Source organism: Fusarium flagelliforme (genome assembly GCF_020744385.1).
Source record: "Fusarium flagelliforme strain FIESC 12 MPI-CAGE-AA-0113 chromosome Unknown B0J16scaffold_2, whole genome shotgun sequence".
NCBI lineage: Eukaryota > Fungi > Ascomycota > Sordariomycetes > Hypocreales > Nectriaceae > Fusarium > Fusarium flagelliforme.
Window position 1 is genome coordinate 6,502,882 of NW_025763504.1, and position 24,300 is coordinate 6,527,181.

A 24,300-nucleotide genomic window follows, 5' to 3' on the forward strand; every position below is an offset into this window, starting at 1 on the left:
GCCATCAGCTGCCGACATATCGAGACAGCCTACTTCTCGCTCATAGCCTCGTACAGGATCCTGGTATACGAACGTGTTGCAGGCTGAGTTTCAGGCAATTATACAGCGTTGGAGGCCGTCAAAGGCAGAATCCTTCGACGGACATGATATCCCAAGTCAGCCGAGGCATGTGGAATCCTTGGATAGGGCTGTAAAGTTCCTCAAGCAAGTGGATTGGCTATCCATAATAAGGGGGCTCCAAGGCCAAGAGGCTCGATGCGTTTCTCTCTCCACTTGCCAAGCTGGGTGGCCAGAGGGCAGGGTACGGCTGAGATATGGAGAGGGAGACGTCCAGGTGATTCTGAGCATCATGGAAGAGTCATCTAGAGCTCTTGCGGTGAGGATGTCACTGTAAACCCCGTTCTTCTGGTGGCTATGATGAGAAATCACAAATACAAGACCTTGGCCAAACCCCCTCAGCCACAGTAGTTTACGACTATGAAGGATAGTTCCGTGTCGCGTGACCTAGATAATCGGCGAGGCATGCAGTCGCAACCCTTACAAAAGTCCTGTTTCTGTTACTAACGCCGGGAGACTTGGGGTCGTTGTTGGTCGGCCCTCCGAAACAATTGTGAACCGCGCGTCTAACCCAAGCCATCAACTCCACTTTTTCTATATGAATCGCAAAGAACAGAGTCATATTGGGCAAGGAGCGATCTTTGAAATGCCCCCTGATTGATACGGAACTCGCACGAAATGTCATGCCGGAAATTACGGACCGGAGGGGCGGAAATGCAGTAATCTCGTGCGGTTATATCTCCGGACGAATCAGATTAGCTACATCAACATCTGGAGTCCTCAACTAACATCGTATTGTATGTACTGTATCAAGAATAGGATACGGTTTAACCAACTGCATATCATGACCGCTCAACGTTGTATTTCGCCACCAAATTCACCAAGGATGATATACGAAGAGGAGAGTGATATGCAATGCAATGTTGCCCACTGTAGAATCGAGCCGCATTTGCCAAGAGTGCCCTCGTAGCCAATCCCGCCTGGCTGGGCTGAAAGCCACTGCCTTGGAAGAAGACGTGGTTGTGGCGCGCCTCTCCCGCTTCCACAGGGCTGTGCAGTTTGCAATTGCTTTAACAGGAGATTGAACAACATTTGTTGATTTGTACTCGTTTTCGCTCCGAGCGCCCCGAAGAGTTTCGGTAGACGCCCATCGAGCCTCTAAAACCAAGGGAATGACAGGGTCCTGAGTAGAAGGGGAAGAAAAAAAGAACCTCGGCAACACCCCCCACCAAACCCACGTTAGTTCGAATGATTGCCACGGTCTTATCTCAAAGGAGACAATATCCCGGGGGAGAAGTGTTTGGGGTGGGCGGAAGTACGGATTTAAGACTGAATGTTAAGTCAGCATGTTTGATATTCCATATCCATACGGAATAATGACATGAGAGTATAAGGATAATGTTTTCCGGACGACTGGCTTGTGGGTCATACATTGTTGACAGGCGAGGTGCAACATTGTAATACCGCAAACTCTGGGCGTAGCATTCAATAAGCCTCTCAATAACAGTCGGTTGCAGTCACGGTCCATGCATGAAGGGTCCCCCGTCTGACTGAGTGTCGCATTTGGGCTGTCAAGCTCTCGGAACGGAACATGGTCCATCATCTCAATGGATCCCCGAACACTAAAGTAGTTCACTTCACTATCGAGATCGACGCTCGCTATTTTACGGGAAGGAGGAATAAGGTGTTTGCTGCGCCTCCTTTGGTTCGTCATCCCCTACTATAGTCTTGTCTCTTAGTTACAGTAGATTGGCACTGGTTCAGCGGTAACTCTTGACTGTCGATTTGTGGAATGGCTTCATTCCTGAAACTTGGACGTCGGTGCGACAGTGACCAGGTCCAGTCAATCAAGGTGCTGACACCTCGCAGGGACTTGCCGCTCGGCAGTTGAAGGGGGGGTTCATTCCCACCCTGGGCTCCCCACGAGTCTGATTGGGCTGCCTCTGTAAGGCGATCAGCCTGATATACATACGAAAAAAAAAGTTCCCTCTTCCAAGGAATAGGCCCGTCGTATTTTGCTGTACAATTATCCGAAACGGCCCAACGGCACTGCATTCATTGCAACGTTGTTGGGGGCAGGCAGGGCTATGAGTTACAGGGAATGCCCTCGTTGAGGGGACCCAGAAGAAAGAGGGGACCAGCCAGTACAGGGCTGAAGAGGACGACGGGGACTTTGACCTTGGGGTCTTTTGATGTGCTAGAGATGATAGTGTGAATTAGTTGAGACTAAGGACTGACCATCAGTAGATCATTCACGGCACATTGAGACTCATCGTGAGATGTTTACTGATCCTGGCGACATACATACATATCGCAAGCATGGGATAAATATGGAAATGATATAAACTTTCTTGGCCAAACGGGCATTGAACAAAAATCCCCCATCTCCACTGGCTTGACCGTTGAACCAACAAAGTGGAAACTAAACTATCCGGTTAGGAAATTTATGTCAAGGGATGAGCTATTAACCATGCGAAGAGGAGAGACGGATAATGCCATGGCGGTTGACTTTTCACACGTCCGCGCGTTCGAGAAAATATCTGCCGAAGATTTACGGCCAGGTGCAGGTAGTGACGAGCTGACTGCCCTTTTGGTGATAGAGCCCGTGAGCCCGAGGGTATGGAGAGCTAATGATGATTAGTCTGCAGTTAATGGTTTGCTTTACGATTGGAGTGAGACATTATTGCGGAGAGTGGGAGACTATCGGGTCAGGTCAACAAGAATTGCAGTACACCACATCACGTATGCTGTCGCTGGGCTGAGCAAATGACGACGACAATGACGAGTAATGGTGAGGACTGAACTCTAGAGATGCTGTGTCAGGATAGGATGGTGGTAGGTAGAAGATGCCATGGAAGCACAAAAGAAGCAGGTACCGAACTGCCGAATGACCATCCCGGGCCACCAAAAGTCAAACAATGTGGCACAAGGACCGGTAACTTCGGTAGGCCAAGCGTTGCAGTTTTGGGCATAACTTCACCCTCCATCGGGGACATGGAGACCGAGAAAGCCCTATGACCCACGGCGGAATTATTACATACATACATGACCTTCCAATCTCATTTCCTTTCTGATACGCAAGAGGGGGGGCTTTGACGTCTGATCATAGCTAGATTTGGAGATGCGTGCACCGAGCGTCTTCTCCACGCTTCGGCAGATGCATGTAATTATTTGAAGACTCTTAATTGTAACGTTGCTCTGCTCGAAACATGAGAGATAAAAGATATAAATGGTAACTGTCCTTGTATCAGGATTTGATTTGCCGCTCTGTGACGTTATGAGATACTGTACTGTATCTTGGCCAATCTCACCACACCAACAAAACGCCAGCCCTAAGACTGGGCAGGCAATTCAAATCAAATGCCAAGACCAGGCTGCATCTATTTTGGTAGGGCTGAGGGAGACTGTCCTCTCTCTCAGACTAACCTTTTCACACACCCTGGCCGAGGCCCGAAGAAAAAAGATGTGGCGCATAGTAAAAAAGTCAAGCCACGTCCTTTCTTTTTCCCCACTTGGACCAGAACCTAAAATGTGCTCGTCGGCACGAGTCCACGACTCAGGATGCAGCACGAGGTTGAGGCCTGTAGGGCTTAGTCTGTTGTTTTTTGGTCAAACGGAATTTACCGCCAGTTGGACTTGACAGAGATCTTCTCATGTGCCGGGTTGGTAATCATGTTGTAATCATCCAGACTACAGTACAACTGTACTTCACTATAAGTTGTGAATTACACGAATGTACAGTAGGACGAGCGTCATGATCTCTTGTTTCGGTGACATGTTGATCGAAAGGTGTCCTCGGTGACGAAATGACTCCATATATCGGTGACATGACATGATGGCCCGACAGGCTGGTTTCACTCTCCCTGTAAGGCATCACCGCTGGGCTCATCTCATCAGGTCAGGATACAGTCGGTTCATACAAGTGTCGTATCCAAGACCAAGACTGCCCGCGCTATGTCGGGTGCAAGGACCAGGCCACACGGTCAGACGCTAGGAATTGATACCGTCCGAGATAAAGCGGAATTCTCGAATCCTGGAGGAGCAACATGCTGAAACCAGCAGCACTAATACAAGTTAGCTGCTCCGGTTCTCCATCATTAGGCAACTGAATTAACCCGTTCACGCTTCGGGCGGAACCCGCCGGTCTGGGGTTTACTAACTAGTAAATAGTTCAGATTATTAAACTTGAATTGAGAGTCAAGATCTGGCATTTTGTTGACTGAATACAAAGTCCCTGATCTATCTCACTGACTATGACAAAAGTGGCTCGCTTAGAGGTTGTACTGGAAAAAGGAATCCTTCAGGATGGGAGTCCAAGCTTGAAAGGACTAGCTAGGGCTGGAAGCTTCTTGACAGCAGCGCCACAAGCCTGGAAACTCGTAAACCTACCAAACAGAGAGAGATGATTCACATCCCGCTCTGACTGACGCATATCGCGAGCATTGCCTATTCCTGACCAAACATTCATTCATCAGGCGATCCCTATTGAGGGCGATGTGCTTCAAGGAGGGTCCCCCTAGTCAATCACTGATCTCCGGGGTTTGGTTCAGCACTGTAAGAAATACTGTAATTGCCCGAGAACAAAGGCTGTAAGCATCGTTTGTTATTTCCGATGCTGGTACGGTGACATATCAAAAAGAAAATAAAACCCGCAAAGAGAACATGGGGATGACATTCAGTCCAGTGGGATTGACACAGCGACATTTTGACTATTGCTGTGTTTGGCAGGTTGCACGAGTTATGGGTCGACGCAATCATTGCAAAACGTTGATCATTGAATCAGAGTATTCGAGTCATAATACCATTTTGTGAAATAGCCAAGCAGCTTACCAAGGAATGAGAAATGAAATGCCACTCACCGCTGAGCCTCATTTCACCTTCTAGGTTAACCAAGCCAATACGAATCTTGGCATTGGAATGCCAGTCAAGGTGTCAGAAATCTTACACCAACTTGAGACAGAACTTGAACTACTTTATTTTGGCGACCCAAGCCTTGGAACACAAATCATTGGGTGGAAAGGTTTCCCTCTTAGAGTCAAAGCCAGCCACGACCGTTTGACTGCTCACCTAACTCAAACAAGAAACTTGCACCAAATTGGGTTTCGGGCTCTAAGAATGACCCGTGTGGCGCGCGTGGGTAAGGGGAAAAACACAAGAAAATGACGAGGCGGCATTGGGGAATGACAGTAGTATTAACAAAAGACAAAGCCACAATACAGCGCGCGTATGATAATATCTAGGTTACGTATATTTGGCGATCGTGTCTTGACACGGAAGTTACGATTGCCGCTCTGGAACATACAGGATTGATAAGGCTTAGCATAGGCGGACGTCCGCGGCCTGCCATTTTGTTGGAGAAAATGTCAAGGTATGGAATTGTGAAAGTGTTGGTTGTTGGTGGGTTTCGGATAGGAATAGCAGCGGGAAGGCGGACGGGAACAGAGTTAACCAGTGAGAGGTGCAGTGGCAGCAAGCAGAAGCAGGGAAGAGGCCTGTACTGTACTCAGCGTTGTATTTTGTGAAGGCGTCCCTGGAAATGGACAGTAACAATATCTGCGTAATACGTTACCGATCTATGAGAGAGAATTGTGAGTCTGGTCTAGTGCCTTCAAAATGGTGAGTGAGGTAAGGCAGATGCACCAACAACCAAGATCTCGTACCCCTAGAATAAACACCCTCGAGGCATCAAACGTTCATGTAAAGAGCCCTACACCCCTCCCCTCCCCGCGAGGAGCTAACGTTGACTTGGATGGACCCCCATGCCTCTCATCTGCTCTACACGCCCACAGCCCTCCAGGGCTACATACAGGGCAGGCTTTCTTCCCAGCCCAGGCTGAGGTGGCCGGGCAAGGGCCCCCATCTCCATGGAGAAAAGCAAAGTCCGTAGGGCAGCTCACCTCACCGGACGATGGTGGATACAACAGCGGATTGATACCGCACCCCCTCGATCTGCTCTTTCTGCTCGCTCTTTACTGTAAGCAAAGAGAATGCGAGACAGACGTGAGATGAGATCCGGAGATTCCACCTGATGAGCGTAATACGGCGTTTTATGTAAGAGCGTTAAGTGGAGGTGCATCATGATCTTGATTAACTATAGAAAATGACTTAGTTAGTTTACTGTATTGTAGCACATGGATCCTTTGCTTTGCCCATGCTACCTACAGACAGTATCCTGTCCATACGTTGAGCACTGACTGCACTGATGTGATGCTACCTACAGCACGGCTACAAGGAACACACTGATATGCAAACTCCATCTGGTGACTGACAGGCAGACAGTTCAAGTTCGATATCGCTTTCAGTCTGCACACCCCTCTATCGGCAGATATTCACTCCCCCTAGTCAGTCCTGATTGACACATTCTCATTCTCTTCAGCTTGTATCTTTCCTCCCTCCGACACATTTTATTACTCTTTTCGATGAATTACCTAAGAATCTCACTACCCTTTCGTCCAAGGTCAACAAAATAATAACCAAGTAAAATAATAACAAGACTCGAGCGTGCCAATAGTTACATTTCTTGTCATTTTTTACCGCCACATTTCCTTGTCTCAGTCTTCGGAGCTGGGCCTGTCCAGTCTTGTCCTGTCGTCTCCCGTCTTCAAAAGTTCAGCCCTTGGAGTTGCCCCATAAGGCCCGCTCTTCACTCCCTCCCCCCCTCTCTAGAATCCACCCCCCGTGCTGTAGGGCGTAGATATTCTTTTACAAGGGGTCCCAGCAGCGCTTGCCGAAGCCCAGGAACAGAAGGGTGTGACAGCGGACAGCCCAGCGAGGAGAGAGCGTAAACGTCAACGCACTGCACTGCATCATTAACCTGAGGGTCAGTCAACTGAAGGTCAACTGAACTTTAACCGCCCTTGCTGCACCCACCTACCTCACCTTCCTGTTCTCAATCCATTCTTCTATACCACATCCCCATATTCCAATCCTTCTTCTTTCTTCCCATCTCACAGTTTTATTTTATTTTTCTTTCTCGGCCCAATCTTCAATATAATTAACCAACCAAGAACAACGCCTCCTTACTACATCTATCACACATACACCCGATACGCTCTGTCATTCGTCAAACTTCCTGCCCCAGCCAGCTGCACCAGCATCTTCGGTGCTGCCGAGAAAGCCATCATCGCCACACTTCAGCACCACCATCCACCCCGTATTGTCTTAGCACCAAACGAGTCGAATTTGAATTGAGGACAAGAATCAGGAGGCAACCTCTAAAAATATACAACAGCAAAAGTCAACCGGGAAACCGATTTCTCACTGCACGACCCCGTCGATTCTATGACGGAATAGGTTTCGGTCCTATGTCATCCTAGCTCCAACCTCCCCCGAACTTCAGCTGCCATTGCTTTGCCTCTTGCTCCATCTTCAGCTCGAGTTGTCCAACTGCCAAGCGAAAAACAACATGGCCTTTCCTCCCAGTTATAGAGAGCCCGGTCCGGCTCTCCCGAGCATCATAGTCCCTACTACAGGCGATCGATATAGAACGCACGCGAGTCATCACGAATTGCCTTACGGTAGAAGTCCTGCTATGTCAATACCTGGCATGCAAACAAGAGACGACGTTCCTCCTCCACTACCTCCTCCCAAATACCTTCACGATCAACCTAGCGGTTTGGCTGAGAACATGAGAGAAAAGCGGGAATATGCCCAAGGTTCTTTTGCAAGTGGTTACGGAAGCATGAACTCATCATATCACGAAGACCGCCCAAGTTATCAACGAAGAAGCAATACAAGTGAACGAGACGAGGGTTATGCCAGTTACTCCTCAACTGACAGGTACGATGAGCATTGGGTCGGCTTAGGCCTCCAATGGCTTGACTAACACATTGGATGAATGAAACTAACATGATCCACAGGTCCCGCGAGTCCGTTCCCACAGGCTTTGGCCTCCACCATAACCACTACCAATTCCAGTCACCAGCCCATCAAGATGTTGATGTCCTCAAGAAGAAGCTTGACTCAACTCGACCTTCCGAGAAATCACCACCACGATCCCTTCTCAGCGCTGGAGCCAACGAGCTCCTATTCCGAAGATCATCTGGTGAAGGTCGATTCCCTCCCGCCCTCAGTGTGCCCACGCAATTGCCCATTCACCCCCGTGGTGGTCTACTAGCTTCACCCGCAAGGTTGACTGATACGCCAATCCACTCTGCTATCTCACCCCGAAGCACACCTTTCTTCCATGGAGACCGATCACCAAATGACAGCTCCGATATCGATCGCTCACCACGAACACGATCAAAGAGGAACAACAGTGATGATGCCACCTCGACAAATAGTTATGAGTTTACTGGAGCAGAGGATATGGATATGGAAGATGGACAATCGCTAAAGAGACTGCATATTGACGATGCTTATGTGCCTGGTGGACAAAAGAGAAGGGCTGCCAGTCCCAATGACGACCACCTTCTTGGTATCACCCGACGTGGATCTCCCCAAGGTCGCTTCACCAGTCTGCCTCGAGGTGCTACCATGCCGTCAGTGCCTACCTCGCGATCAAACTCATACATCTCGACCATGTCCATGTCAATGCACCCTGCTAGCATCACAACTGCCAACTCTTTCGGTCGACGTTCACCTGTGGGCCCCTCTCCCGGAGGCATCTCACCCACATCTTGCAACTCGCCTTACACAGCTCCCGTTTCTCTCAACCCAAGCCCTCGAACCTCCATTTCCGGCCGGGGTTCAATTCACTCTAGGACTGTCTCGGGTGCCAGCACACGTAAAATTACCGAAGTGCAAAAGCCAGGCGGATCCAAGGTCCAAGGCTTTTTCATGTGCGAGTGCTGCCCCAAGAAGCCCAAGAGGTTCGAGACGCTTGAGGAACTCAAGTAAGTTAGATCTTATCTCAATCTCCGCAGACCCACCCAGATGAGGCTGCGTGAGACGTTTACTTATACGAACCCGAAGCTGACAGATGTTTAGTGCTCACGAGGCTGAAAAGCAATACGAATGTTCATTCTGTGGCAACCGCTTCAAGAATAAGAACGAGGCTGAGCGCCACCAGAACTCCCTACATGTGCGCCGCCATTCGTGGTCGTGCTCGGCCCTCTCTGGATACGATAGGGCTTTCCACGATTCTACTAACCGACCTGGTGAAGCTGACACCTGCGGCTACTGCGGTGATGAATTTACACGATCTGGACGTGGCCCTGGTACTGGTGCCCTGAACGGTGGTAATGCGCCCCGACACGCCACGGAGCAGGACTGGGATGAACGCATTAGGCATCTGCAAGAGGTGCACAAGTTCAGAGAGTGCAACTCGTCCAAAAAGTTCTTCAGAGCGGATCACTTTAGACAGCATCTCAAGCACAGCCACGCGGGCACCAGTGGAAAGTGGACCAACATGCTGGAGAATGCCTGCATGCTCGAAGAGGACCCAACACCTCGGTAAACGCACTATCCAACCCCGAAGCGACACTGCACATAAACATACGAAATGTCTCTGGTTAAACCCAGCGAAGGAAGACATGCCAGTCGGCCGCTAAAGGTGACGAGTCACGGCTAAGTGTTTTGTGGGTGTTGACTTGCGAAGATGGGTGCAGGATCAGGCGGATGAGGGCGGGGTACCAAAGGGAAACCGCCGGCGCCGAAAGGATCAGTGGGGTCCAGGTTCTATTGGAAGATCAGCATTCTGACCTGGGTTTCAAGACGGTGATCTGCGTGCTGCAATCAGCATGCCGTTGGAAGGTCTGGAAACAAACAAGCCAGCGGCAGCTCAACTCAACTGTGCGACGCCAACCGCCCGCAAGTGGGTGAATATCCATCCAAACAGCGAGCTTTGCAATGGCGAGGCATACGACAGACGCGGAGAAAACTCTGTATCGCGTGGGCGGATTGCCGCATGATGCAGATGCGGCAAGTCCAAAACGAATCAAGGTGCCGCTCAACTGCGTCCGTTGATCGCTCGGATCAATTGGTGCTTTCCGCGTGCAGACCTCACGCATGTAGGGATGCAGTTATCCGCCCAGGGTTGCCTTTCAGGGCTGAAGCACCACTGTGGCAGTGCTGTCGGACAGCAGACAGAATGCTACCTTGACGTGCTGCGTTGCATCTACGAATACTGCAGCACTTTTTTAACGTTTGATCCGACATGAAACCAATATCTTCCAGCTTGGCGTTTTTTCCAACAGCCACCTTGACTCCGGCCCGACAGGATCAAGAACACGGCAAAAATGAGTTTGATGAGGAATATACAAGGCACATTTGACAAGACGTAGGCCTGGGGCCATGCGTCTGTGGAGGCGCTACTTTCTTACTGGGCTTGGAATCCCTGCCGACAACCCAGTCAGAGGATGAAGCTACACGACTGCCGGAATTTGATAAAGGAAGGAGTACATACTGAATATTGATGGCAGAAAAAAAAAGGCTTTTCGGGGTTAGCAGCTAATGGGCCCCGATTGTTGGGAGAACAGGGCTTCATCGGAAGGGAGGACAAGGGCTTCACTTCGTATACATATTAGCTGACACAGCTTGACGCTGGTGTCGCATGCATCTCTATCTTATCTTATGGGTAACGGCACAAAAAGGAATCACAGGGTAACGGCGCGATATTGGCATTTGCTTTTTTACGATAGGGAATACACCAGATCTGGATCATATAGATATATAGCAGTCTGAGAAGATAAAATTGCAGTTGACTTCAAATACCTCGTCTCTCTCCTCTATTGACTTTAAGCACGCCATTGCCTGTCTCTCTACTCTATTGGCTTTAAATACGCCATTATCTCTACTCTACTCTGTCGACTTCAAATACCTCATGTCTCTGATCTTGGCCGATGTGACGTACCAGTTGTGTGTTTCCCACTGAAACATAGCGTTCGCAGCCGTTGCAGGGACGCATCCTCCCTCCACTTCACTGTAAGGCTTAGTTGGTAGGATTTACGAGAGCATTTGACGGGCTGAATGAACCACTGCCTCGGGCGTCGGCAAACTTAAAAACCTCCTTTTCAAAGCGGAATTCAAGCGCAGGTTATTTTCCTACTCCCGTTTAGGTAACTCGTGCAAGCAGAATTATGATAGTTTTTTCAGCTGGCTGTTTACTAAAAGTTCAGCTGGGACACAGTGGTGTGAGATAAACGAAGTCGCGGAAATAAAAGTCTACGGGAATCACGTGGGTAGCTTTTTGAATTGCCTTTTTGAGAGTAGGCTATTTTGCGAAGGCGTTGCTTTACTGGGGATGGTGTAGAAGCTTGACGGTGTTTGCGATTGAGGAGATGGAAATAGATGAGACAATTGCTGCTTCGAAGGATGCGAAAGAGTTCGGGCGTGGCTGACCGATTGATTGACTGATTGTGGTGTGGCGGTGCATGATGGCGGGGTAGTTTAATTGTGGCGGTTGAAGGAGGGGCAAATGCGAAAGGTCATGATTCACACCGAAGATTGAAGCTTAATTTTTATTCCTTTTTCTGGACGATTTTCTTTTCTTTTCTCGCTCCTTTGATCTGATTGTTTCTATAAATACGAGCTTCTGGAAGCGGCAAGTGGATTTACGAATCTGACATCTTTTTGGGGGCTGAAAAATTTGACTTGCGACAAACATTCATTCATCCTGGCAGACGACGATTTCGCCGAGACAGTCGAACGACAAGAACATCACGAGGACGACTCGAAGCCACAGCTGTGGGAGGAATTTGGTCACCGATTCGAACCGGGAGAGCTTGAGCTTCTCAAGCAAAGTATCGTGCAAATGGCGCTCAGCAGGATCGACGGCCAGGATGAGCTATTCGTTGGAGGGTGAGACGCCACTCGACCGATTTACGCATATGCAATGCTAATTTGTATCTTCAGTCTTTGGGCTTTGCGCCGCTCCGACTCGCTGACCGATCGTCGCATCACTCACGTTCTGTCTCTTGTGCCCTTTGACATATCAAGTCTCAAGAACTTCAAGGACGAACCCTGGATCGATTACGGAAAGGACTTTCGTCACCAGCTTATCGACATTGACGACGTGGAAGATGCTGATCTGCTGATCGAGCTTCCTAAAGCTGTCAGATTTATCGAGGAGGGTCTTGGTGCGAACTATCTAGAGCATGATGCGGAGAAAGAAGAGGATGGGGGTGTCGCGTTAGAAAAGGGCGTCGAGGACCTTGATATCTCGGACAAGAAGAGGAAGAAGAAGGGAGGTGTCTTTGTGCATTGCGCTGCTGGAAAGTCGAGGTCTATTTCGGCTGTTATTGCTTACTTGCTTCGTCGATATCCCAGCCGTTTCGACCCCAACATCACCCCTACTGCCATCTCGGATCCGACCCACTCCGCCATCACACAGACGTCAGCAGAAACTCGTTCGAGAAAAGATACCGCGCAAGAAGCCGTCCATGCTGCCCTTACGTTTGTGCGTCGAACACGCCCCATGGCGGAACCCAACGAGGGCTTCATGGAGCAGCTGGGTCTCTGGTGGGAGATGGGATGTCCCGATGAGGTTGAATCGCATCCTGTTTATCAACGGTGGGCTTACAAGCGAGAGATTGATGAGAACCTTGCAGTAGGTCAGGCACCGACGAGGCTCCGCTTCGAAGATGAAGAAACGCAGCCTCGCGATGACTCAGGTCTTAGTCTACGATGCAAGAAATGTCGACGGACACTTGTTACAGCGCCGTTTATCCAGGACCACAAAGCTTCTGAAAAGAAATCTTCGGCGTCTACGTGCCAGCATTACTTTGTCGAGCCGTTGAGTTGGATGCGCGGGATGCTTGAGCAAGGAGAGCTTAACGGTCGACTGCTGTGTCCGAATGAGAAGTGCGGTGCTGGCGTGGGTAGGTATGACTGGAAGGGATTCCGATGTTCGTGCGGAGGATGGGTGACGCCGGCGTTCTCGCTGCAGAAAGCGAGGGTTGATACTGAGGTCAAGCGGCCGACGGGTCAGAGTATGGGAATCCGAATGCCGCCCGGGTCAGCGCCACGGAGTGGGAACCTGTGAGGATGAAGCATGTCCGAGGGGAACGGAATTTACTGCTGTTACAGTACCCAAGTTTCAAGACCTCTTTGCGCCGCGTAAAACGCCGATGAAAGACACTACCGATCCGTGACTGAACGCCGTTCACCGCGGGCCCCGAGTGACATGTCCGGGGACTCCACAGGACTCCGTGTCTTGTCTTAACGACGGATCCGCCCGTGGGAAGCTTTACCCTGTCGAGAAGACCTTTCTGTTGCATTTTGCGCCTTTTCTGTTACATTTTGCCTCGGTAGCAGCAAACTTTCGACGTCGAAACATTAGCGAGCGAGCCATTGAGAGAACAGAAGGATAGCAAGCCGGCGGGGTAGGCAGGTCTAGGGCTTATGGGGGTGTGTAAGACGTGCTTGTGGGAAGGAAGAAGGTTGAAAAAGGCCGGGAGCGTCGGGCTCCATGTTGAGAGAGACGGGATGATGGATGATCGAATGGTTCCGTTCCTGGGTGGGTCAAGTCCGACGGGGAGCTTCAAGCTCATAGGGTACGGATTAAGAATGCGAGACGACAAAGTCCGAGTCGAACATCAGCACTAGAAGGATCGTATCACTTCAGATCCGACGCCGCAGCAAATAACATGACACCTGAGTTGAGAGCCTTACAGCCTTGAGCGTACTCCTTCCTCCGAATGCCTTCGGACTATTGTGATAAGCCCTATGGATCTACCTCCCCGACTCTATCGTGAGTGTTCATGACCCGCTATGGTGTTTTGACACAGCCACTGTAGGGCTGACCCGTTCATGGACCAATAGCAAAACCGCAAGATGATAACATCAATAGACGGGGTTGAAACGAGACATTATCACTTTCTATACGCAACTCGCATACGCCCAGTTGCAGTTTTGACGATATTCAAGTTCTGTTCTCCGCTTCCATTGGGCTTGTTGGTAGTAAGCCAGTCAGCACGCTATACATGGAACACCCTGCTTCGGAGAGTTCTCAAAGCAGATCGGCCACTTTTAGTGAGGGTGAGCCTGTACTGTCAGGTGGGTGACAGAAGAATTGTCTTCTAAACATTCGGCTACTATAATAAAGTAGCTTAAGTGCTGATCATACCTAGCATAAAGTGACCAAATTATTTCGTCTCTTATGCCTCCGGGGGCCAATTCTTCTGATACCCCGAGGACTGTATGTATCACAACCAACATAACATAGCATCTGATGCATCAATTTGTGAAACGGCGGAATTGATCTCAGTCGTTGTTCTTGGCAGATTCTGCTTACGGCTTTTTACTAGTAAGTTGCGCTTCGGCGATTGCCTTTTGGGGTATACATCGTCTTACCAGACCTTTCAGCCTTCTGACCATGTATTTTTTCGTGGAGCATGTTCTGCATAATAGCCTTGCAAACATGGTAGACAAGATTTTACAAGTGGTCATAGCTTCTTGTTCGGCAGATGTTTATGACGCCTTTTGTGAGGGGGAGTCTCTCGCATCTTGATACCCCCTTTGGAGGTGACAGCGGGTCATGAGATTGACAGCTAACACTGCTTGTGCAGACTGTTTTGTTCTAGTCTCCGTCACTAGACTGACTACCTACTATCTTCCCGCAGTGTGCTTCATCGGCAACTGCATGAGCCGTGATGTCCTTATTGGTTTGGTAGTAGGAGTTTCAACGCATTGGTTACCATTTGAGGAACAAAGATGCAATGACACTCAACCGTTGCGCTCCGTTTAACCTGATAGTAGTCCGATCTACCCTTTCTTTGTCAGCCCTACTACCAACACAAAGTTAGTTTATTCCAACAAGGTCCTACCTAGAACGAAGGGGGAGTGAGCGAACCGTGAGCTTGGGTTCACACCCCTAGGAAATGGTACTTGTCAGTCTGACGGCATGCCAGTCTAGTACTGGACTGGACTATTGCACGAGAGGCTTGACATCTCTGGGCTAAACAACCACAAAGGGAAAGGTCCCGCGCGGATGAATCCACGGCGTTGCAACCCCAACCCACGAGCAAGTGTTGGACCCTTGCTTTTTCGACGATAGCGTGGAAGTTCTGTGGAAGAGATCTTGAAGCCGTTGATGTTGATCACCGGCATTGCCGTCTTACTTTGACGATGAAACTCGGTTTCATCAGGACATTTCCTGTTGATTAAGCATCTTGTTGACAAAACAAGGTGTTGAAGATGCATATGTGGTGGTTGTTATGTCATTCCTCCGCATATAACACCCGATGGGCTGGTTGGTGTTTGTGGTACCCTCACAGCTACCATCATGACAGCCACTTTCACAACTATGAGCCAATTCGTCGGTACGCCGCTCAATTCAAGACGCTGTTCAGTCACAAGTTGGCTCATGTCAGCCCTATAATCATGTTGTGGAGTGTACTCTACCGAGTCCGAACTTCACTTTCAAAAACACAACATGACGCTATTGAAGCGGCATTCACAAGCAGGATTCAGGTACTTAGCGGCACGGCTAGTGGCATTGATGCATGCCACTCCTCTCACTGCAGTCATCACCTAGACGGAGGTAATGTCAAATACCGCTTCTTTCAACAGCGGGTCAAAAGGCTTATAGCACCAGGATTTGATCCCAATGTTCGACTCGCGTTCCTACGGTCAAGAGTCGCGAGTTTCGGGTCCGAATCGCGAGTCATCACCGTCTTACATGAACACTAGAAAATAAATAAAAAAAACACCGTAGGAGAATTGATGCCGTAATTCTTCGGAGATCTGACAAGGATGTCACAACGATCACCTCGATGCCTCGGCCATTGAAGAGCCGTCACGATACCCTCCCAAGGAACTGAGCAATGAGAGGTCTTTCCACAACACAGCTGAGTGGGAAGTGTTGTCGCGGCTCTTGGACATGGGGGAGAAGAGTAAGCACTAATCGCCCAAGGGCCCCGCACACATTCTGTCCTGTCAGAAGATTGAGAATGCGAGATTACAACAATCCCATGTCTAAATACAGTTGTGAGCAGAACGCATGAGAAAGAAGCCAATCGCTCTACTTCATGCAGGTGTTTCAGGAATTAGGCATAATCTACGATATTGGGAAAAGTAAGTGGGATAACAGCTAAATACACGGACGCCCATGATGGGATGTTGGATCATCTGTTTGCATATGCAGCACGTTTGTGTGTTGTACCAAGAGTGGGTGTTGCAACGGACTTAAGAGTATTTCTGATAATTCCGTCGCCAAGATAGGTAGCATCTTTGCGGTCAAGTAATGATAAGTAATCCATGAACTTTTTCCCCGTTGTATGGAGTATGTGGCTTGGTTGAGGTCCCCGATGCTAGTGTTGCGGCAATACCAAGACCGAGCTTTTTCTTGGAATCAAGAAATTCAGGCATTGACTAAAGAGTTACAAATAGTTTCCAGTGAGTTGAGTGGATGTTGCCAGGACAGAGAATAGGAGTTGCCACTGTTTTGTTACAACGTTACTAGCATAGCGAGTACTATGGGGTTGTCTACGGGAATGTTCCTAGGTTCGGCCGACCTCCTATACTCGTATACAGAGACGTTAATTTCTTGTTAATACAAGTGGAAGTAGATTTGCAAAGCGTCTACGTCAGTTATATGTTACGTAGTCTTGAGCCTGACTTGATGGTAACGTTGACTGACAATGTCGGCCGAACGATGCATTGAGCTTACATAGAACCTCTCTGTCGGTAACTGCTCAAACTGTCCAAACGATCTGAGTCTGGGAACAGCTTGTAGAGACGTAGGGTTGTTCGGTTCAATTCCGAGCAATGGGTCTTGTTATGTGTTCCAGCTTTAAGAGCTCATCTGTCAAACAGTGCAAAGCTGCTGGACTCGGGCATCACAAGCCTGAAGCACTTCCCAAGATCTGATAGTATATTATTCCCTATCAAAACAACGGTTTGAGGCCACTTGATTCGATGTTGTGTGCAGTCGCGCGAGGGAGTAGTTCATGGATAGACGTACAGACTAAAGCAGTATGCTGTTTACCACCTTGAGCGAACATGAGCAGGATGAATGGTGGTCATCACTCGCGTATTCGCGAAGCTACTATTCGTTGCTACTGTCTACTGCAGTATGTGTCAAAAGTCTGCAAAGTAATTACTCATTCTAATGCCATGCTTAGTGTCCGCAATAGGCTCTCCGATGCCTCTGCACGAAGTACTGCCTCCGGTACATCATCAAGACAAGGCCACGTTGGGGCGACAGTACCCAAATGATTTCCCAATCCCATCGCGGCAATTGCTAGCCGTTTTCATCTTGTCATGTTGCTCTTTGGAGGCTAACAGGTCACAATATGGCATCGGTCCTGGACAGTTGCGTTGACGATAGTGTTTGCTTGATAGGAAACAGGATGACCATGCATATCAGTGACGATGCAGATGGCAATAGCGATAATGAGACCGCGCAATTAGATGCGACAGGCTCTTGGAAGATAACTTCCAAGATCCAGCCAAATATCTCCAGGCGATGATCCTCAAGACTTCTCAGCCACCGAGGCCTGATTGTTTAGTGTTCTTGATAGTCTGGTATGTTGTCCATCACTAAGAAAGAGCTCGTTCTGACCTGGCCACAGCTCCGATCCCAGACTTGACCCAGTCTCAGGAAGGCCTTGAAGAGCGCACACAATCATGCAGTAAACAGTTGGTCTCTGGGTACGGCACCATCATCTAGTCGCAACGGTCTTTGTCTCTCCAAGCAAGATGCTTGATGTATGCCCTCCCGACCGATCCATATTCGGGAGATACTTCAATTCTGCTGGCGCAGAGAATTGATGTAGGACTAGACATCTAGGTAACAGCTTGACGTCTTCATGGCCATGAATGCAGACCCCTTCATGATGCTAATGTCAACGAGCTTCCCCTGAGTAGCCACTTGCAGGTCGCAGAGCCTGAACTCACTGCTTAGGATGAATACAGGCCCCTTTAGAGAGCGATGTCGATCAAGTCTTCGATCTAGGTAGACAGTCTTTTACTATACTTCTCTTCGCACTGAAGACTCATGCCCGCGAGTTGGGTTGAATGATCAAAGAGCCAGGAATGGTATCACGTCACATAACCAAGGTCAAGAACAGACTATCAATGCCCTCCAAATCAAATGTCATTTTCGTCAGTCTAATATTTTCCGTTCATAATCCGTATCCCAGACAAAAGAAATAAGTCAAAAACTCCAGATCCCGGTCCCGCGCTCCATCAGTCCTTTTTCGTCTCCGTATCTTTCACCATCCCATCGTTCTTCACTCAACGGGGCCTGAGTCCGCAAGCCACTCCCTAACATTGCGGCGAAGCTCCCGAACACCTCCATGGAACTCATGCTCATCCGTACTCAAATACTCAAACATGAGCATATACAAAAAGCCCACGGAAACTACAACAGTGACCAGAAAAAGTACAGCAATAGCCTGCCAAATAGCCTGCCAAACAGCGTTGAAAATGGATTCCAGAAAGCCCTTGCGCTAGCTGTTTTCGATAGTTCGTACTGTAGCGACAAGCTCGTCATGGTCCTCCTTCAGGGAAGTGTAATCCAACTGACAAGCTAGCATGTCGGAAGAAAGTTTGTTGACACGATCGAGGGTATTGTCTTGGTGTCTGGCGGTAGGGTTGCTGGCGGTAGTCGCATCGCGCTCAGCAAAGCGAATGGTGATATTGGGGTTGTGAAGCCCCTGAGAGGTGGTGTTGTTGCGGTTAGACATACTGTCTTGTAGTTGTTATTGTGGAAATTGTGAAGTTGTTATTTTAGGTGAAGGTAGTAGGTAGTCAACCTAATAGGAGAGTTGGTGATTTGAAGATCTGACCTGGGACTGACAGAGACAGGTATTTATATTCATCTAATCCATGGCTACTGGAATACGTTTGGTGGAATATTATTTGCTGGGTACCTGAATACTGTTGAGAATTCACGTTTTCTTTGTTGTGATAGCATTCACGACGCCGCAGATAACATGGAGCGGCAGAGACAGAAAGAAACAGGAAATCCACCTGTCCTTAGAGGAAGTTTGCCATCATTTTGTCATATCGCATTTGAATGTATGGTCTAGACCGGGTGAGCGTTTAGGAAGACTCATATCCACAAGAGAACAAGGAATCTGGAGGTAGGAAACAGCACAGCGTTTGCACAAGGCTGAAACGGAACAGAAAGGCGGCGAATGAAGCGGTGTATCGTTCGAATGAGGTGCTCCAATCGCCTTTGAGACCTATTTATTCGCCTTGCTGAAGCTCCATATCCGTCACCAGCTTGGCACTTCCAGATTGGATGATGACTTTTGGCGAAGCGGCTTCTTGCAGCAGTTGTCTGGGGCTGCAATTGGGTGAGTTATGTGTTTGAAGTAGGCTGAAGGATGAGTTGAGCTGTGAAATGAGCTCTTATGGCTTGGTGTGACCGTATCTTTCGGCCGCCCAGCTTGAATGAATGCAATGCCGGAGTGTTTGTATCCTCCACGCACCGCCTTTTTGACTGAGGACTGCATTGGTATAGGTGATGTGATCCAATCATCTTTGAGACTTATCCAGCTGCCTCGCGAAGCTGGATGTTTCCGTTCCAGCGTGAGACTTGTAGATTGGATGGTCACTTCTGACAGAGGGGCTTCTTTCAATCTGGGAAATTAATTGAACGGCGTTTGTATTTGCATTGCCTGTTAATATGCAACAGCGGGCTGAGAGATGAGTTGAGAGCTCTCATGGCTCTCCTTTCGTTTGTCTGGTCACACAAGGCTTGCGCGTTTGTATCTTCCATACTCCTAAGCCTGCACAGGTTCATAAGCCTCCCTCCCAGGCCTATCATGAATAACATCAATCCACATAACATCCCTCACTCTTCCCCTAACATCCTCCCACCCCTGCCTCCCCGCCAAATTCCGAATCGACTGCACAAGCCACTCCTCCGTCCCCTCAAAAACCATCATCGAACCAACAAGAAGCAGCCACAGCTTTACATTCGCAGTAGCTTCTCCCAAAACCGGAACGGCTTGTATAGCCTCCTTCATCTGATCCCTAAAAGAATCCGATTTTAGTTTCGTGCCCTGTATTTGTAAGAATATAGTTGACTCGTAAGCTAGTAATCCAACGCGCAGCGCTTCTTGTAAAGGATCAGAGAATGATAGTTGTAAAAGTCGGTATTGGATCGACAGCATAATTTCTTGAAAAGCTTCAGGCTTGAGTTTTTGAGCGGTTGGTGAGAGACGATTTGCTAAGCACGAAAAGTCGCGGAGGTCTTTGAAGGCGTTTTGAAGACGGTAGTCCCAGGTGTAGTATAGATTCATAAAGTTTAGTGTTGGAGGTTGGATGTCGAAGGAGCATGCTACGGTCCCGAATGCTTCGAGGAGGGGTTCCCATGCTGGTTTCCCGTTGTATATTTCTGGTTTGCATCCGTTTCTTATAGACCAGCCAAGATCGACACTGTCAAGTTAGTAACTGCTCATAAAATGGAGTGAGAGAAACTTACCGACATAGCTTTATCTGCAATTGACGGTTATGCGTATAGGCCTGCAATCCACCTCTCATCCTAACGATCCTCCTAAGCCCATTAGAATGCGCCTCAAAAGCCTGCCCATCCTCCATAGCATCCGCCATCATGGCCAACGAAATAATCGTCGCAGTGGTAGTATCCTCCAACTGCTTCTCCGGGGTTTGTAACTTATCCTGCAAGAGCATAATCGTGTGTCTAAGCCTCTTTCTCGTCTCAACACTCCAATCCTGTCTTTTTACCAGATCTTGGAACGCGCTGACCATGAAGCAGATACAGTGCAAGTAGGCGGGATCTTCGAGGAGCCAGTGGAACCAGCATGTTTTTTGACGGTCTGAGTCGAAGCACCATTCTGCTGGGTAGAGGGTGTCTTTTATAGTTGTTAGGACTGTGGGTGTTAGTAGAGAACATCAGAGGGGAGAGAAAGAAGTACATTTGTAAATTAGATGCCGTGAGTTCTTATCCAAGGGCGTAGCGAAAGTGAAAAGATCTAAGTCAGGAGGAGGTTTCATGAGATAGATCAGAAGAGACGGTGATTGAACCCATGCTCTGTCTCTGGAATGTGTATGACCGACGGTCCATAGGGAGTCATCCTTGATGCTGGTCACCGCCAACGGCACTGGACGATGAACTTCTTCCACATCACCTTGGCTGGAATCGGGAGATATACTCTCACTTGAGGGTGGTCTTGAAGTCTTGGGTGGGGACTTCTTTGTATTCTTGCCACGCATTACATGACTACGGATGAACTTGCGAGATTCAGGCGCAGGTTTGCCAACTGGACCTGAAGATACAAACTCGAATTTCTTGGCTAACCATCCTGTCAGTAATCTCTCATTACTAATGTGTATAGTGTAGAACTCACGACCCTGACGAGGTGTCCTACGAGCTCGTGGCTTTACCGGCGGGTCAACCAGCGCCGGTTGAGCAAAGAATGGTTCTAGCATAGCGTCGGACTTCCGAATTCTCGTATTCTTCACGATAAATGAAAAAGATGATGAGTGAAAGATGGATTATTTACCCTTTACAGAATCTCTCATTATCAGTGACAGTCAGCCAAGACATGATTGTTTTCCTATTCAGGTTAGACTCAAGGGTATCATGGGGATAAGCACTAATGCCGATCTCCCCCATGCCGACAGAATAATTTCGCCTTTCGTACACCGTGCGATGTTTGGTGCTTTATTCTTTCTAAAGATTGGTTTCTTTTTCGGGATAAGCGCTCTTTGATCTGTTTTAAGTGTTTTGGTTGGTTCGGGTTTGAAGGGTTGTCCGAAAATGCCTTTGTAAACGATCCATGACGATACTATGCGAGACGGTTGAGATCAATAGCCTCATTCAATTGTTTTCCTATTCGGGCTCGTGGTTAATAGGATAGCTTAACTCCGATAACGCTATAGCTGACTGTCAAAGTCATAAAAGAGTGCATGTCCACGTCGTTTAGAATATCTAGCACACATCAATACAATCATCAGCTCTTACATCAATATCACAACCACTTACTACTTGAACTTCACTATCACTGCACTCAAGAACCGTCATGGCTCCCAAATCTCTTGACCTCGTCGCAGACGACTACCACTTTCTATCCTCCCAATTCACAAAACCCGTCGCTCTCCCATCAGATCTCATCCTCTCCTCAAGCACCGTCATAATCACAGGCGCAAACACAGGCATCGGCTACACAACCGCCCAGAAACTCCTCTCCCTCAACCTCAAGCGTCTCATCATCGCAGTACGGTCGCTCTCAAAGGGTGAATCTGCCGCTTCTTCGCTCCGCACTCAGTACCCCAAATCTGAGATTCTCGTCTGGGAAGTCAACATGCTTTCGTACAAAAGCGTGCAGGATTTCGCAGAGAAGTGCAAGACCTTGGATCGTATTGATCTTGCGATTCTGAACGCTGGGGCACAGTTTACGAAATTTGAACTTGGGCCTGAGGGTCATGAGTCTTCGTTTCAGATTAATTATCTTTCTACGATTCTTTTGGCTACGCTTTTGTTGCCTACGCTCAAAGTTAAGGCGCCGGATGGTCAAGCTGGACGTTTGACGATTGTTAATTCAGGAACGTCTCTCACAGCAGAGTTTCCCCACGCCAACGATGACGAGGTTCTAGCGTTCTACGATGACAAGAAGAATTTCTCAGACGGTCTGAATCCCATGCCTTCGTACGCCAAACATAAAGCTCTCGCTCATTTCTGGATTTACAAGCTCTACGAGCGTGTTAGCCCCAAAGATGTGATCGTCAATCTCGTTGATCCAGGCTTGGTCAGGAACACAAGTCTTCAGCAGCAGGGGAATATTGCAATTCAGTATGTCGGTGCTGTGATGAAGTGGTTTGTTGCGAGGAGTTTGGAACAAGGTGCGGATACACTTGTTCAGGCTGGTGTTGTTATGGGGGAAGAGAGTCATGGGTGCTATGTTATGGATTGGAGGATTCATCAGTGAGTATTGCCTGTTTGTGCTTGAATGGATTGAGACTAATGGTGTGCAGTTTTACAAAGTTTTTGCATACAAAGGAGGGACAGGCTTTTGCTGGGAAGGTTTGGGATGAGACGTATGAGGAGCTTCCTGTTGATGTTGATGGAATTTTGAAGGCTTTGTAGATGATGAATGGTGACTGCCTTTTGACGGAGGTGTTGGCGCATGGGTTCTGTTTTACATAATGGATTAGTATGGATTATAGACTATAGAATAATGTTTGATGTTTGATGTTTATGCCTGGTGATATTATCCTGGTTGAGTTGTTTGACCTCGATGTGACATTGCATCTCACGCTTTCCACTCGGTTTGAGCATTTCAATGATGGCGAATTACGGTAGCCACCGCGCTTCAACACAACAGTTAAGGTTAAGCATTAAAGATTTCCAACGCCATTGAGTAGAGCTAATTCCCACGTGCTTGTCTGTTGAATCCTTAACTCTAAGACGACATCAAATCTTGTGAAGTCTTCAATTCAACATCACTTGGGAGTTGGACGTTACACACTTTCAAGCAAAGCCAGCCACCCTATACCATCTCACCCAAGACCAGGGCTCGGTGCCGTAATCTGTCAAACCAACGCCCAGCTAGATCTACAGCAAGGTCTCGGCTCATAATTGCCAAGCTGGCAATTCATGGCAGATGGATCTTGGAATGCCGTGACAAGGCCGTAGTAACACAGGCTGACAGGGCATTTCAATGGTACCTCACATACACTTACGTACCTCTTGTTCTTCAATACGACCCTATATACGAGCAGCAACAACATGGCGTGAATAGTTACAAACACAACACGAATTGAAGAACTCAATTATTTACTCTCAGTTGTGCCGACAAGCCGTATGGTTGCATGTTGATCAACAAGTCCGGGGTAGCCAATAAGAGCCACAGCACATGTTTCGTCAATGTTACAAAAGTGGTGGTTTGAGAAGCAAAGAAGCCCGGGTAATCGGCCTTGGAGATTCTGTACTTTGGGTGAAGAGCAGCGCCGAGAGAAACAGGCCGGTAGCCGTGCCGTTACTTCCGAGGACGGTACGTACCGCATATATCTCGGGGAGTTTCTGTTGAAGCAGATAGAGGTCAAGGGGGTTATCCGTGATATTTATATTTGAGATATGAGTAGGGTATTAAGGTGAGGCAAAATATATGCTGCCTGACCTGTTTTATTCTTGGTAGATTGCCCCGGGGAGTCTGGAGATGGGGGATATCCGCTGTGGTGGTGGTTACGGTTCTCACCATAAGGGTAGAAGAACAAGTGACCCCCGAAGATAGAATGCCTAAAATAATTCATTCACTATATGGAGTTTCTGACGTGTATCTAGACTATTCTATTTTGACACTCTACTCCTCAGAGGTCTCCCTTTCTCTCACCTAGTAGGCTACTCCATGGCGCCAAGACATGGAGAAGGGGACCACCTAATTCCCA

General features: G+C 48.4%; 4 protein-coding genes across 4 annotated transcripts; 3 read left to right on the forward strand and 1 right to left on the reverse strand.

Moving 5' to 3' along the window:
* Nucleotides 1-7,462: 7,462 nt before the first annotated feature.
* On the forward strand, nucleotides 7,463-9,454 carry B0J16DRAFT_317519 (uncharacterized protein; the record flags this gene model as incomplete). Its single annotated transcript, XM_046125372.1, has 3 exons — nucleotides 7,463-7,836; nucleotides 7,917-8,891; nucleotides 8,986-9,454. The coding sequence occupies 3 exons, from the start codon at nucleotides 7,463-7,465 to the stop codon at nucleotides 9,452-9,454; spliced, it is 1,818 nt and encodes a 605-aa protein (XP_045987766.1).
* Nucleotides 9,455-11,749: 2,295 nt separating this feature from the next.
* B0J16DRAFT_381744 (protein-tyrosine phosphatase-like protein) lies at nucleotides 11,750-12,979 on the forward strand (the record flags this gene model as incomplete). Its single annotated transcript, XM_046131184.1, has 2 exons — nucleotides 11,750-11,796; nucleotides 11,851-12,979. 2 exons carry the CDS (start codon nucleotides 11,750-11,752, stop codon nucleotides 12,977-12,979), a joined length of 1,176 nt encoding a protein of 391 aa, XP_045987767.1.
* Nucleotides 12,980-19,529: 6,550 nt separating this feature from the next.
* Nucleotides 19,530-21,407, reverse strand: B0J16DRAFT_412427 (uncharacterized protein). Its single transcript, XM_046133299.1, has 4 exons — nucleotides 21,261-21,407; nucleotides 20,829-21,206; nucleotides 20,375-20,783; nucleotides 19,530-20,328 (listed from the first exon to the last, which is right to left on the reverse strand). The coding sequence occupies exons 1-4, from the start codon at nucleotides 21,340-21,342 to the stop codon at nucleotides 19,671-19,673; spliced, it is 1,527 nt and encodes a 508-aa protein (XP_045987768.1). The 5' UTR covers nucleotides 21,343-21,407; the 3' UTR covers nucleotides 19,530-19,670.
* A 379-nt stretch (nucleotides 21,408-21,786) lies between these two features.
* Nucleotides 21,787-23,086, forward strand: B0J16DRAFT_336172 (uncharacterized protein). Its single transcript, XM_046127171.1, has 2 exons — nucleotides 21,787-22,837; nucleotides 22,888-23,086. The coding sequence occupies exons 1-2, from the start codon at nucleotides 21,936-21,938 to the stop codon at nucleotides 22,997-22,999; spliced, it is 1,014 nt and encodes a 337-aa protein (XP_045987769.1). The 5' UTR covers nucleotides 21,787-21,935; the 3' UTR covers nucleotides 23,000-23,086.
* The last annotated feature ends 1,214 nt before the right edge of the window (nucleotides 23,087-24,300 follow it).